General features: G+C 43.6%; 1 protein-coding gene across 16 annotated transcripts in view; it reads left to right on the forward strand.

Moving 5' to 3' along the window:
- The first annotated feature begins 962 nt into the window (after positions 1-962).
- The window catches only part of pias2 (protein inhibitor of activated STAT 2), a 51,373-nt gene continuing 38,559 nt past the window's right edge, over positions 963-13,776 (forward strand). For 3 of the 16 annotated variants that reach the window (XM_033034103.1, XM_033034141.1, XM_033034123.1), the window contains exons 1-2: positions 963-1,279; positions 13,149-13,620. In XM_033034103.1, the coding sequence (XP_032889994.1) occupies positions 1,214-1,279; positions 13,149-13,620 (538 nt within the window). In that variant the 5' untranslated portion in view covers positions 963-1,213. The other 13 variants (XM_033034044.1, XM_033034077.1, XM_033034084.1 and 10 more) reach the window with 13 other exon arrangements.

Genomic DNA, 13,776 nt, shown 5'->3' on the forward strand with positions numbered 1-13,776 from the left:
TGCCCCGCTGAGTTACTCCAGCTATCTTCGGTGTAAACCAGCATCTGCAGTTCTTTCCCACACATTTTATCAGCTGGCCTTTAAACTACTCCCAGGCTTCTTATGTTGCTGCACATTAAAAAAATGTTTGTGTTTAAACACCTCCAACGTGACCCCACCACTCGCCACATCTTCCCATCTCCCCCCATGTCTGCCTTCCGCAAAGACCGCTCCCTCCGCAACTCCCTCGTCAATTCTTCCCTTCCCTCCCGCACCACCCCCTCCCCGGGCACTTTCCGTTGCAACCGCAAGAAATGCAACACCTGTCCCTTCACCTCCCCCCTCGACTCCATTAGGACCCAAGCAATCGTTCCAGGTGCGACAAAGGTTCACCTGTATCTCCTCCAACCTCATCTACTGCATCCGCTGCTCTAGATGTCAGCTGATTTACATCGGGGAGACTAGCGTAGGTTGGGCGATCGTTTCGCCGAACACCTCCGCTCAGTCCGCAATAACCTACCTGAACTCCCGGTGGCTCAGCACTTCAACTCCCCCTCCCATTCCCAATCCGACCTCTCTGTCCTGGGTCTCCTCCATTGCCAGAGTGAGCAACAGCGGAAATTGGAGGAACAGCACCTCATATTCCGTCTGGGGACCTTGCGTCCGTATGGCATTAACATTGAATTCTCCCAATTTTGCTAGTCCTTGCTGTCTCCTCCCCTTCCTCAACCCTCTAGTTGTCTCCTCCCACCCGCCCGCCCTCGGGCTCCTCCTCCTCCTCCCTTCTCCCCCCCCACCAGTCTGAAGAAGGGTTTCGGCCCGAAACGTCGCCTATTTCCTTCGCTCCATAGATGCTGCTGCACCCGCTGAGTTTCTCCAGCTATTTTGTGTACCTTCTGCAGTTCCTTGGTGGGAGTGGGGGGGAGCAGCCAAGTGTCATCCCACTGACGTCCCACCCACACGCCCCGCCCAGCCCAGCCCGCCGCGCTGGAGCAGTTATCGCGCGCGCTAGCACTCTCTCTCTCACTCACCCCCTTTCTCCCGCGCACGCGAGTCTAAAAGCTCTTTGCTCGAGTCCTGGACCGCGCGGGGATTATCCCGCGCGCACCTGAGCGCGGGAGCCCCGCAGCTGCATCTCCCCCTAGTCCGCGGCCACCTCTCGCGCCAGCCAGCCGGCCCGGCCCCGCAGAACCAAACCGCCCGCTCGCTCGCGCTCGGCCACTGAGGGGGGCACATGACTTCCCGCCGCGCAGTGCATGATGGGACGAGCCGAAAGATGGCGGATTTTGACGAGTTGAGGGTAAGTGGCCGGGCGAGGGGAGAGGGAGGGAAAATGCCGGCAGTGAGTGAGTGCAGCGCATTTGGAAAAGGCGCGCGAACGGCGGCGGTGATGGAGGCATAGCTAGAGAGCCCACAGGGAGAGAGGCGCGATGAGGGGCAAGGCGGGATTGTTCAAGCGTCTCCGGTGAAAAGAAAGCTAAATCCGGTATTTTATATGAAAATTACTCACGCGATTTATGAATGATTGAAATGTTTTCACTCGCAGTTGGCTTCTGGGCCGCTAGGTCTCTGATCTGACGATTTCCTATCTGTCTGGAACGGTGCTCCGTGTCGGTGTTTTATTCATGTCTGGTTAACAAATTTGCTTCCCATTCCACCCAATATGTACAAAAAAATCATTTTTTAATGGGATAAAAGTAAATTTGAGTCTCAAGGAGAACCAACTGTCTGGCGTTGTCGTGTGGAGTTGTGGAGATTGCTGTTGGCAATGACTTTGACGTTTTACTCTGAATGTATTTTTACCTGTAATAATATCATGTAATATATATTTCAGCAGGGGATTCTGCTGTCTTGTGTTTCAAATTGCTTTTTAAAAATTGTGTATGGAGATAGAGGGGGGAAAAAGTTGTCAAAAAACAAAATATAAAATTGCAGTTGCCGGAAATCTGCAATAAATGTGGGGGGAAAAAAGCACATCCATGATGTTCTCCAGAGATGCTACCTGACCCGCTGAGTTACTCTAGTCGTTAAATGTGAACAATGTTCAGCAGACCAGGCATTAAAGAAGCACAGTTGACGATTTCAACCACCTATATTCCATCAAACTATGAAATTTGGAATATTTTAATATTTCCTGGTTCTGACACTCATCAGTCTGAAATGTCATTGTCTCCTTCGCATTTTCTGTTGTTGTCAGGGAAGTATATTTGCTTCCCACATATAAAACAATCTATCCACGGGTCCATGACTTCTTAAACAGTATCTTAGTCCTGGCAAGTTTGCATATTTTTTTTAATTTTTTTTTAATGACCCTGCTCTCAGAGTAGGTTTACAAGGTTAATTCCCGGGGACTGTCATCTGCTGAGAGAATGGAGCGGCTGGGCCTGTATACTCTGGAAGGTATGAGAGGGGATCTTAGTGAAACATATAAGATTATTAATGGTTTGGACATGCTAGAGGCAGGAAACGTGTTCTCGATGTTGGGGGAGTCCAGAACCAGGGGCCACTGTTTAAGAATAAGGGGTAAGCCATTTAGAACTGAGATGAGGAAACACTTTTTCACACAGAGTTGTGAGTCTGTGGAATTCTCTGCCTCTAGCGGAGGGCGGTGGAGGCCGGTTCTCTGGATAGTTTCAGGAGAGCGCTAGATGGGGCTCTTAAAGGTAGCGGAGTCAATAGACAATAGGTGCAGGAGTAGGCCATTTGGTCCTTCGAGCCAGCACCACCATTCAATATGATCATGGCTAATCATCCCCAATCAGTATCCCATTCCTGCTTCTCACCATATCCCCTGACTCCGCAAGGCCTTGCATGTGAAGTCATAAAATCTTGCGAATTAGGAAAAGCCCACACTAGACTGACCCAAATTCCATTCAAATGTCGAATGTCATATATGATTGGATATTTTGAGTCCAAATAATGTCCCCTGTAAGACCAAGTTCACTGATTTTTCTTTAAAAAAAATTTAAGTAACTATGTGCAACATAAATGTAGCAGCATTTTTAGTGATTGTGTCATTCCTTCGGTTATTATTTCTGTTAAGATATTTTAAGGAGAGTTGTTATTGTCATGGTTGTTATTGGACGACTTGGATGTGTTTGAAGTAATCGGCAAAACAAAGTGCTGGAGGAAGGAGGTCCTACTGCAGTTGTATAGGGCCCTGGTGAGACCGAACCTGGAGTATTGTGTGCAATTTTGGTCTCCTAATTTGAGGAAGCGGATGTTATTGCTATTGAGGGAATGCAACATAGGTTCACCAGGTTCATTCCCGGGATGGTGGGACTGGCCTATGATGAAAGGATGGGTCGACTGGGCTTGTATTCGCTGGAATTTAGAAGGATGAGAGGATATCTTATAGAAACATATAAAATTCTTAGAGGATTGGACAGGGTAGATGCAGGGAAAGTGTACCGGATGTTGTGGGAGTCCAGAACCTGGGGTCACAATTTAAGAATAAGGGGTAGGCCATTTAGGACTGAGATGAGGAAAAACATTTTCACCCAGAGAGTTGTGAATCTGTGGAATTCTATCACAGAGGCAGTGGAGGCCAATTCATTGAATGTTTTCAAGAGAGTGTTAGATTTAGTTCTTAAGGCCTAATGGAAACGAGGGATATGGGGGGGGGGGGGGAAAGCCAGAACGAGGTACTGATTTTGGATGATAGGCCATGATCATATTGAATGGCGGTCCTACTCCTGCACCTATTTTCTCTGTTTCTATGTTACTAACTCAGCAGGCCAGGCAATAGGTGTGGAAGGAGTGATCAGATGACATTCCGGGTCACACCCTTCTTCGGGATCCTTCTGTCTGAATAAGGGTCCTGACATGAACCATCCTCTATCCATTTCACTGCACGTATGATGCCTGACCCGCTGAGTTCCTCCAGCAATTTGCGTTTGATCAGGATTCCAACATCTGCAATTCCACGTCTGTTTGAAGTAATTATTTTTATATTGCTAACCATTTAAAAAAGTCTTGGTTTATAGTACACTCACTGCAGTAAGCAAGAATAAATTATTCCTGATTTTGTTTTAGATTGGAGAGCTGAATTATGCTTTAGCCTTCTAAATTCATGATGCTAATTATGTTTTGGGGCAACCCATTGTTTAAGATGGTATGAAGTGGTATTTGCATGGTAGGGGTGCAGTTTCACCTCAGTAGATTTGACACTTGCAAGCAATGAAATCAAAGTTTGCAAATCAGTTTCAACAACTATCAATAGATAATTGGTGCAGGAGTAGGCCATTCGACCCTTCGAACCAGCACCGCCATTCAACATGATCATGACTGATCTTCCACAATCAGTACCCCGTTCCTGCCCTCTCGCCATATCCCCTGACTCCGCTATCTTTAAGAGCTCTATCTAACTCTCTCTTGAAAGCATCCAGAGAATTGGCCTCCACTGCCTTGTGAGACAGAATTCCACAGATTCACAACCCTCTATGTGAAAATGTTTTTCCTCATCTCCGTTCTAAATGGCTTACCCCTTATTCTTAAACTGTGGCCCCTGGTTCTGGACTCCCCCAACATCGGGAACATGATTAAATTAGATTAGAACCTTTATTTGTCGTTGCCTGCAGCCAGGCATGTGATAATAAACAACAAAACACACAATAAACACAAATTAACATCCACCACAGTGAGTTCACCAGGCACCTCCTCACTGTGATGGAGGCAAAAATCTTAGGGTTACTGTCAGCTGAGGCGATACCCCACCGGGCGATGGTAAGTCAGTCCCACGGCTCACCGAGCTCCGCAAACGGGCCGGTTCAAGCTCCGCGGCCCGGGGTGGTTGAAGCTGCCGCCCTCCAGTCCAGCAGACGCAGCTGTTGCCGCGGGAGCTCCGGAAAACAGGCACCAGCCTGTGACCTGCGAGCTCCCGACGATGTCGTCCACTGGCCCGCGGCCGAGCCCCGATTCAGGTCGCCCCAGCCACCGGAGCACCGTCTCAGCCCCGCGCCGGGCCGCACTCACGGGAGCGCCGTCCAAGCCCCGAGTCGTGCCGCTGCCACCGGAGCGTCTCAGCCAGCACCATCCCAGCCCCGCGCCGGGCTGCCCTCACCGGAGCGCCGAGTCGTGCTGCTGCCACTGGAGCGCCCGAACGTCGCCACAGCTCGAAGACGGCCAGCCTCGCGTTGGTGAGTCCTGGCTGGCTCTACCTCCGGAGTCTCGAGGTCGGTCGCAGGTTGGAGGCCGCCAGCTCCGCCATTAGGCCTCAGCACAGACTGAGGCAGAGAAGGGGGATACGACAAGAAAAAGTCGCATTCCCCCGAAGGGAGAGACAGAAAGCCCTGTTTCAGCCACCCCACACATAACACAACCTAATAATCAAAAATTTAACTAAACAAGACAAAAAAAAACAACACAAAAAAGTAAAAACAAATGGACTGCAGGCGAGCCGCAGCCGTTCAACAGCGCCGCCACTTCCGGTTTAGCGTGCTTCCTGCCTCTAGCGTGTCAAAACCCTTAATAATCTTATGTTTCAATAAGATACCCTTTCATCCTTCTAAATTCAAGCGTATACAAGCCCAGCCGCTCCATTCTATCAACCTATGACAGTCCTGTCATCCCAGAAATTAACCTTGTGAACCTACGCTGCATTCCCTCAATAGCAAGAATGTCCCTCAAATTTGGAGACCAAATCTGCACACAATACTGCAGGTGTGGTCTCACTAGGGCCCTGTACAACTGCAGAAGGACCTCTTTGCTCCTATGCTCAACTCCTCTTGTTATGAAGGCTTATATGCCATTCGCTTTCTTCACTGCCTGCTGTACCTGCATGCTTACTTTCAGTGACTGATGAACAAGGACCCCCAGATCCCATTGTACTTCCCCTGTTCCCAATTTGACACCATTCAGATAATAATCTGCCTTCCTGTTTTTGCCACCAAAGTGGATAACCTCACATTTATCCACATTAAACTGCATCTGCCCACTCACCCAACCTGTCCAAGTCACCCAACCTGTCCTGTGCATTGTCCTCACAGTTAACACTGCCACTCAGCTTTGTGTCATCTGCAAATTTGCTAATGTTACTTTTATCGTTAAGCATGTTTAGCTCTGTCACCGTTGAGAGGTGTAATTTGTGTCATGATTAAAAATAATAATTTTCCAACTGTCTTTTGGTACCAAAATGCCAAAGTAGCCTTATGAAAACATTAGATAATGTATTTTTGATTGATGTTGATTCTGTCTGCAAATACCAAACATTTTTACTTTGTCAGTCTTAGTACATGGAGCTAAAACTGCAAGCATTCACTTGATTACATGACATTTAAAAAAATATATTATAAGGTGAACAACTGTTCTTATAGTGGTAATGTTTATGTTTGGCAAGGGCATGGACTTGACGGGCCATCTTCTATGAAGCAGATTTAACATGGCAAGAGGGAAATAGAGCAAACTGAAAGTTGGGAAACATTCTTGTCTTTTTATTGTTTCCATGTTAAATCGGTCTTGTATGGCATACTTACAATATTAAATGTAATCTGATATTATTCTGTATCAAATAAACACAGAATAATTACAATAGTGAATCTGCTGGAGGAACGAAGCTGGTCAAGTGACATCTGTGGAGGGAAATGGACAGTTGATGTTTTGGGTTGGGTCCACTGTCTCATTTTGTCCATTTCCTTCCACAGATGCTGCTTGGCCTGCTGAGTTCCTCCAACAGATTTTAGTTGCTCTGGATTCCAGCATCTGCAGTCTAATAGTCTACAGCATAATTACAGCATGGAAGGATGCTATTTGGCCCATCGAGTCTGCACTGAGTCAATACGTGAAATCTGATTAATCCCACCTACCCTTTTCCTCATAACTCTGCAAATTCCTTCAGATATTTATCAGAGATTTACTGTTCCCCCTTAAATGCTCGAATTGAATGTGGCTCTGTTATAAAACCAGGCAAATCATTTCAGATTCTTAGCACTCACTGTACAAAAATATTTTTCTTTGTCTGCCTGAAGGTGAGATATCTTCTCAGATACAACTACCAATACTTCTGTTTGTCATTGACTGGAAATTTGACCAGATTGCGGTGATATATTAAATATGTTGCTAAAAGCTTAAGAACACCAGAGATCCTATGCTGATTCTTGGGGCATCTAACTTAGTACTTTCCGATTCATTCAGTGAGCATTAGATGCCTTTTACCTCTGCCATTCCCAATGTTGTTCTTGAATGCTATTTTTTCAAGCTATCATTTGTAGAATAAAGCAAATATTGCAATTCTGGACGTCTGAAATAAAAATGCACATTGTCGGGAAATATTCAACACGTCGGATAGCTGATGAATAATGAAACACAGTTAATGTTTCAAATTAACGACCATTATTAAAAATAGGGGAAAGTTAGAAAAACGTCAAATCCATCCATTTCAGATAATTAGCCCATCTGATCTTGTCTTTGTTTTCTGGCGTTTAATCTTTTTATCTCCCTGATATTTCGTTTTTTTTTTTTTTAATTCTTCTATTTGTACTTCCTCAGGCTTGCCGTCATAATCATCTTTCCGTTGACACTAATGTTTCCGTTGACACTTGTCATTTATTCTCTTCTGGTCTTATAATAATAATAATAATAATAATAATAATAACTTTATTTATAAAGCACTTTAAACAACCGCAGTTGCCACAAAGTGCTGTACATGAGAACTCATGGACAAAAAGTTATTACAAACCATTAAAAACCGTAAAACGAAGGACTAAAAAACAGTAAAAATTAAAAGACATTAAAAGCACTAAGAACAGGGGCAATGTCTCAGCCAGTGTCGAAAGCCAGAGAATAAAAATGAGTTTTTAGGGAGGATTTGAAGATGGACAGTGAGGGGGCCTGTCTGATGTGCAACGGCAAGGTGTTCCAGAGTGCCGGAGCAGCAACAGAAAAGGCTCTATCCCCTCTGAGCTTCCGCTTAGACCTTGGTACCTCAAGGAGCAGCTGATCAGCTGACCTGAGGCACCGGGCAGGAGCATATAGGTGGAGCAGCTCAGAGAGGTAAGGCGGGGCGAGCCCATTCAACGATTTGAAAACAAATAAAAGAATTTTAAAATGAACTCGAAAGTGCACTGGGAGCCAGTGAAGGGAGGCCAAAATTGGCGTAATGTGCTCCCTCTTTCGAGTTCTGGTTAAAAGGCGATCTGATCTCTTTGCCCATCATCACCATCCCTCTTTTTGTAACTTGGTAAATTTGTTTCATAACTCCTTGTATCTGATGAAAGTTCACCCTGAATCATTCACTCTGTTTTGTTCACAGGTGCTGAATAATTCCACGATTTTTAGTTTTTTCTTATGATGTTGGAAGTTTTGGAATGTCACTGTCTAAACTAAATGCTGAAGGTGATCAGATGGAATCATCCTTTTTTTGAATATGTATTGGCCTCAGTTTAGCTAATAATAATCCTCAGATTTACTCCTGATTAATTCTTATGTTTTATACTGTATTGTTCACAAGAGTTGTAGGTCGAGGAATGAGACTATTTCATAAGCCATTTCATAATGGACATGCTAGTGTTAGTTTTTATATATAATCTGACCAACTTCAGCGTACTCGCATAGAATACAGAAGTGTGCAGCACAGAAATAGGCCCTTCGGCGAACAATGAATTGGCCAAATTCAGAGGCCAAAAAAAACAGATCTACAGCTACAACTGTGATAAAAGGAAAAGTGCAATTATTAAATTCATTATTAAATCCTGTGTGGTGGAACCTTACCCAGAAGTTTCTTTCTCTCTCTTCAGATGTGGCTCTTCCTCTGTTTCAAATTTTCTTTTTCTTTATCACCAGCAGCCAGTTTGTAAAGTTACCTTGACATCTTACCACTGACCTTCGTGATGTTAAAAAAAACACAATGCTGGTGAATTAATGTATTCTGTATTGATTATATTGTGTTATATAGCCTGCGATCATATTGGGCCTGATTTTATTGAGAAGTAGGGAGGATTGAGGGGGCATAATACTCCTGCTCCAACTTCTTGTGTTCTTTTATTTTTAATTATCGGTCTAATTTCTCATATATGCTCCAAAACATACTTGGCTAATAAAGTATGATTATTATGATGATTATTATTTGTTAACATGCTATTAGTCACGGCATTCTTGTCATAACCTTGTAATCTCAGTATAATATTTACATTGAGTAGTGACCCTTAAGTATCTTTTATTCAATTCTTAGAATTGGTACTGATTTCTTTTTCACTCCTGTAAATGGTCTACGGCATGTGATACTGAGCAATACGATCTTCTTGTCTACTTGGTAAGTATGCAGTAGGTAATTTTTTTGTAACAAAGACCCTTTATGATTTCAACATGATGTCATATCTTTGGTTCTTGGCATGTACATTCCTAATTAAATCAGAAGGCAAAATGAGACTTTAGGTAAACTGAATCCAGAAAGGAATCACGAGCAATAACCACATTTTGTGGCACTCCTTCCCATGCAACTGCAGGATATGCCACACCTGCCCTTTTTTCTCCTCCCCATCATGCAGGGAGCCACGCACTCCTTTCAGGTGAAGCAGTAACTTACTTCTATCAAAATCAAATTAGTATACTGCATGTGATCCTTATGTAGGTTCTTCTACTTTGGGGAAGCCAAATCCAGATGGGGTGAGTGCTGTGTTGTATTTTCAATCGGTGTGTGTGACTGGGCTTCCATTTGTCTCTCACTTTAATTTTCCATTTTCAATCCTTGTCTCATAAGAAAGCTCATCATAAATTCAGAGGAACGCCTCAACTTCTGACTTGTCACGTTTCAGCCTTCAAAATGAAACGTTAATTCAACATTTTCGACCACCCAGTTCAGCCTCACAGATGTTATTTTCTCTCATTTTCACATTTCAGATTTCATCTCTTTCAGCTCATACTTCCAGCCAAAATCTTTAAATCAGCACCACTTGTCATGGAGGATGGCAAATGTTGTGCCTCTATTTGCTCTATTTAAGAAGGGTTGTACGGAAAAGCTTAGGAACTATAGACCAGTGAGCTGAAAGTCATAACTAATCTGAGTTTTTTGAGGAGGTAACTACAAATGTTGATGAGGGCAAAACCATGAACATTGTCTATATGGGCCAACAAGGCAGTTGATAAGACTCAGCATGGTGGGCTGCTGTGGAAAGTTAGATTGCATGGGATCCAGGAGAGAAAGAGAATGGATGTAGTTGTGGTAGGCACTATCACAAAGTTTAAAAGACATTTGACAGGTACATGGATAGGGTAATCTTGGAGGGGTATGGACCAAACGCTGGCTGGTGGGGCTAGTGTAGATGTGTCATGTTGTTCAGGCTAGTTGGGCTGAAGGGTCTGTTTCTATGCTGTATGATTCCATGACTATTTGGAGCTGTAGGAAACTGCAGATGGTAGAATATGGAGTAAAACACAAAGTGCTGGAGGAACTCACTGGGTCAGGTAGCATATGTGGAAGTATTGAACAGGTGAAATTTTGGGTTGGGCTCCTTTATCATACTGATTGTAGTAAGGGGGAGAAAGCTGGAAAAGAGAGGTGGAGGTGAGACAAAGCCTGGCAACCTCCCTTAGGAGAGTAATTCCTCTTATTCTCTTCCCCCATAATCCTTCCTTTCTCTTCAACTTAGAACTTATTTTCTTTTCCAGCTATTTCCTGTTTAGCTGAAAGTTTCCACCGTCTACCTCTTTCCACAGATGTTCCTGATCTGTTGAGTTCCTCTAGCAGTTTTTTTTACTTGAGTATTTCTGGTCAGAAGAAAGGTCACTACCCAAATCTGTCTAATTCCCCGCTCAAGGTTATCTGACCTGCTGAGTTCCTCCATTCCCTTATTTATTGTCCGAGTATTTCCACCATTTTTGTTTCCATCATCTGCTGCATTGTGTTTTCAGATGGGCTTTGCTGAATTGCTGTAAACTATCAACAGTTAAAGTGACAATATCAAGTTCCGTTTACTTAATTTTGGTTCCTTTCTGAAAATGAGAATAATTCACATAAAGCACTCTCCCTGGATGAATGCGAGATCCACTCCCAGAAGAGGTCCAAGTCCGCAACCTTCAAATCAAATTATCCCGAGCAGTGCACAAAATCTATCTATGACTTTAGCAGAGCCATTAAGGATGCCATAAGGGAATTCTGGACCAATGTGAAGTTTTGAGGCAATGACATGGGTACTCGTAGATTGTGACAAGGCTTGCAGGCTACACAGTGAAGGAGGTCCGTATCATCGGAAACAATGGCTCCCTCTTCGATGAACTCTATGTATTCTATGCTCGCTTTGAACAGAAAGTCGGTAGAGAAATGTCACACGGCCCACCAGTCTTGGATGCCCCTGTACCAATAGTTACAGTGGCAGATGTAAAATCTGCCTTCCTGGGAGTGAATTTGTGGGAAGTAACTGGTCCAGATGGAGACCCTGGCTGCATCCCCAGGACCTGTGGAGATCAGCAAGCATATTTACAAACATCTTCACTTCAGTACTCCATTCAGAAGTCCCTACTTGCTTCAAGAAAACCACTATCATCCCAGTGCCAAAGAGAAGTAAGATAGCGTGCCTTAATGAATACCGTTCAATGGCTTTGACATCCACCGTCATGAAGTGCTTCGAGAGACTGCCCTGATCTACCAGTTTGCTTAAAGTAACAACAGATCATAGCAGATGCCATCTCCTTTGCTCGTCTCTGAAACACCTAGAAACCAAGGACTCCTAAGTTAGCTGCCTATTTATCGACTATAGTTCCACTTTCACACATCCAAACTCATCTCCAAACTCCTGGACTTAGAAATAAGCATCCTGTCTGCCACTCAACTTTCTGACCCATTAACTGCAATCGGTGAGGATAGGTGACGACACCACCTCCACAATAACACTCAAAATCAGTGCCCCACATGGATGGATTCTCAGTCCACTACTATACTCACTCCCATACACTCATAGTTGGCCAATTTCTGCTCTAACTTTATCTACAAGTTTGCATCTGATGTTTGCATGTGGTGGTCCACATCACTAACAATGACGAGATGGGGGTAGATAGAGAACTTAGTAACATGGTGTCAGGAAAATAATCTCTCCCACAATTCTGCAAGACGGAGCCAGTTATTAACATCACTAAGCATGATGGAGTACAAGCCCCAATCAGCACCAACGGCTTAAGGAGAATTGGTTGGGAACGTTAAATTCCTTGGTGTCAATATTACCAACGTGGTACAACCACATTGAAGTGACAGTGAGTACCTCCTCGGGAGACTGAGGAAATTCGGCATGTCTCCAATGACACTTACAGGTGCACCTGAGAAAGGAGGTTTGGCAACAGCTCTGCCCAAATCTGCAAACAAATTGCAGAGTTGTGGATGTAGCCCAGTTCATCACACATACCAGATTGCCTACCATTGACTCAATCTATATATCACGCTGTCTCAGGGGAGTAGCCAACGTAAACAAAGACCTTTCCCACCCCTGTAATTTCTTCTCCCCATTCTCATTGGGCAGAAGACACTAACGCTTGAAAGCACACACCACTAGACCAAACATTTTTCCCCTCTGTTATCAGGCTTCTGGATGCTCCTTCCATAAGCTAGGGTACAGTTTGATTCTCCTCTGCCTCATTACAGACTGGACTTTGTCTGAACTACAATGCTGAGAACTAAATGCTGCACTTGGTATATTTTTCTTGCTCTACCTATTGTACTTTGGCTTAGTTGCATATATTTGATTGGAGAACAACCAAAACAAAGCTTTTCACTGCACTTCGGTACACGTGGCAAGAAAAAACCCGAACCTAAGCATTTCTTATCTTGCAAGTCCTCTTCTATTCATTCACTGTTGATTTTGTTGTAATATTGCCAAACTTTCTCTCGGATGCCTGTTTCAGGAGAATCTTTAATTTTCAAGTTAGTTTTCAAGTGAAAGTGATTACATACCCGAGTATAAATGTTGAAATGTATCCAGTACAATTTGAATGACAAAATATTGATACAGTTCATCACAGCAAGTGCTAAAGTAGAACAAGTGTAACATTGAAAAATAAGTGTTATTTGTATAATATAATTATGATGAAACTAACGAGATTTTAGCTCCCATATTTTCCGAGCTCAAGTGGTGGTTTCTGTAAAGGTTTTGTGACAAAAGTATTTAATGAATAAGCTAGTATATTTGTCAGTAGTAATGTTGATGCTAATATAACACAGCCTGACCACCCTTTTCTTTATCTTTCAGAATATGGTTTCCAGTTTTCGAGTCTCAGAACTTCAAGTGCTGTTAGGTTTTGCTGGACGTAACAAAAGTGGTCGAAAACATGAACTGCTTGTAAGAGCGCTACACTTATTAAAAAGTGGCTGTAGTCCAGCTGTTCAGATCAAGATTAAGGAACTGTACAGACGACGTTTTCCGAGAACAATTGAAAGTCTTGCTGACTTGTCCGCCATAAAGTCTTCTGTTTTTTCTTTGGACAATAACCTTGCAACTGACTCTGAGTTGGGGTCCGGCATTGCACCGTCTTCATCATCCACATTGGCTCCCGCTCAGTCCTCTTCTCCACTAGTTAACCCAGTGTTGCTGCATGAGACTAAACCCAATATAGAAATGCAAGAGGCTTCTCCATCCATCCATCCTGTCCATCCAGATGTCCAGTTAAAAAGCATACCCTTTTATGATGTCTTGGATGTGCTTATTAAACCAACAAGCTTAGGTGAGCTTAAATATTCACACATTACAGAATAAATATGATTTAAACCAAAACAAAATCCAATCAGTGATTTTAAGCCTTATTTTCTGAACGTAATTTGCATTATATGGGTGCTGAGACCTTCAATGCCTTATTTGTATGAGCAGTGTACTAAATTAG

The sequence above is a fragment of the Amblyraja radiata genome, chromosome 1 (assembly GCF_010909765.2).
Source record: "Amblyraja radiata isolate CabotCenter1 chromosome 1, sAmbRad1.1.pri, whole genome shotgun sequence".
Taxonomy (NCBI): domain Eukaryota; kingdom Metazoa; phylum Chordata; class Chondrichthyes; order Rajiformes; family Rajidae; genus Amblyraja; species Amblyraja radiata.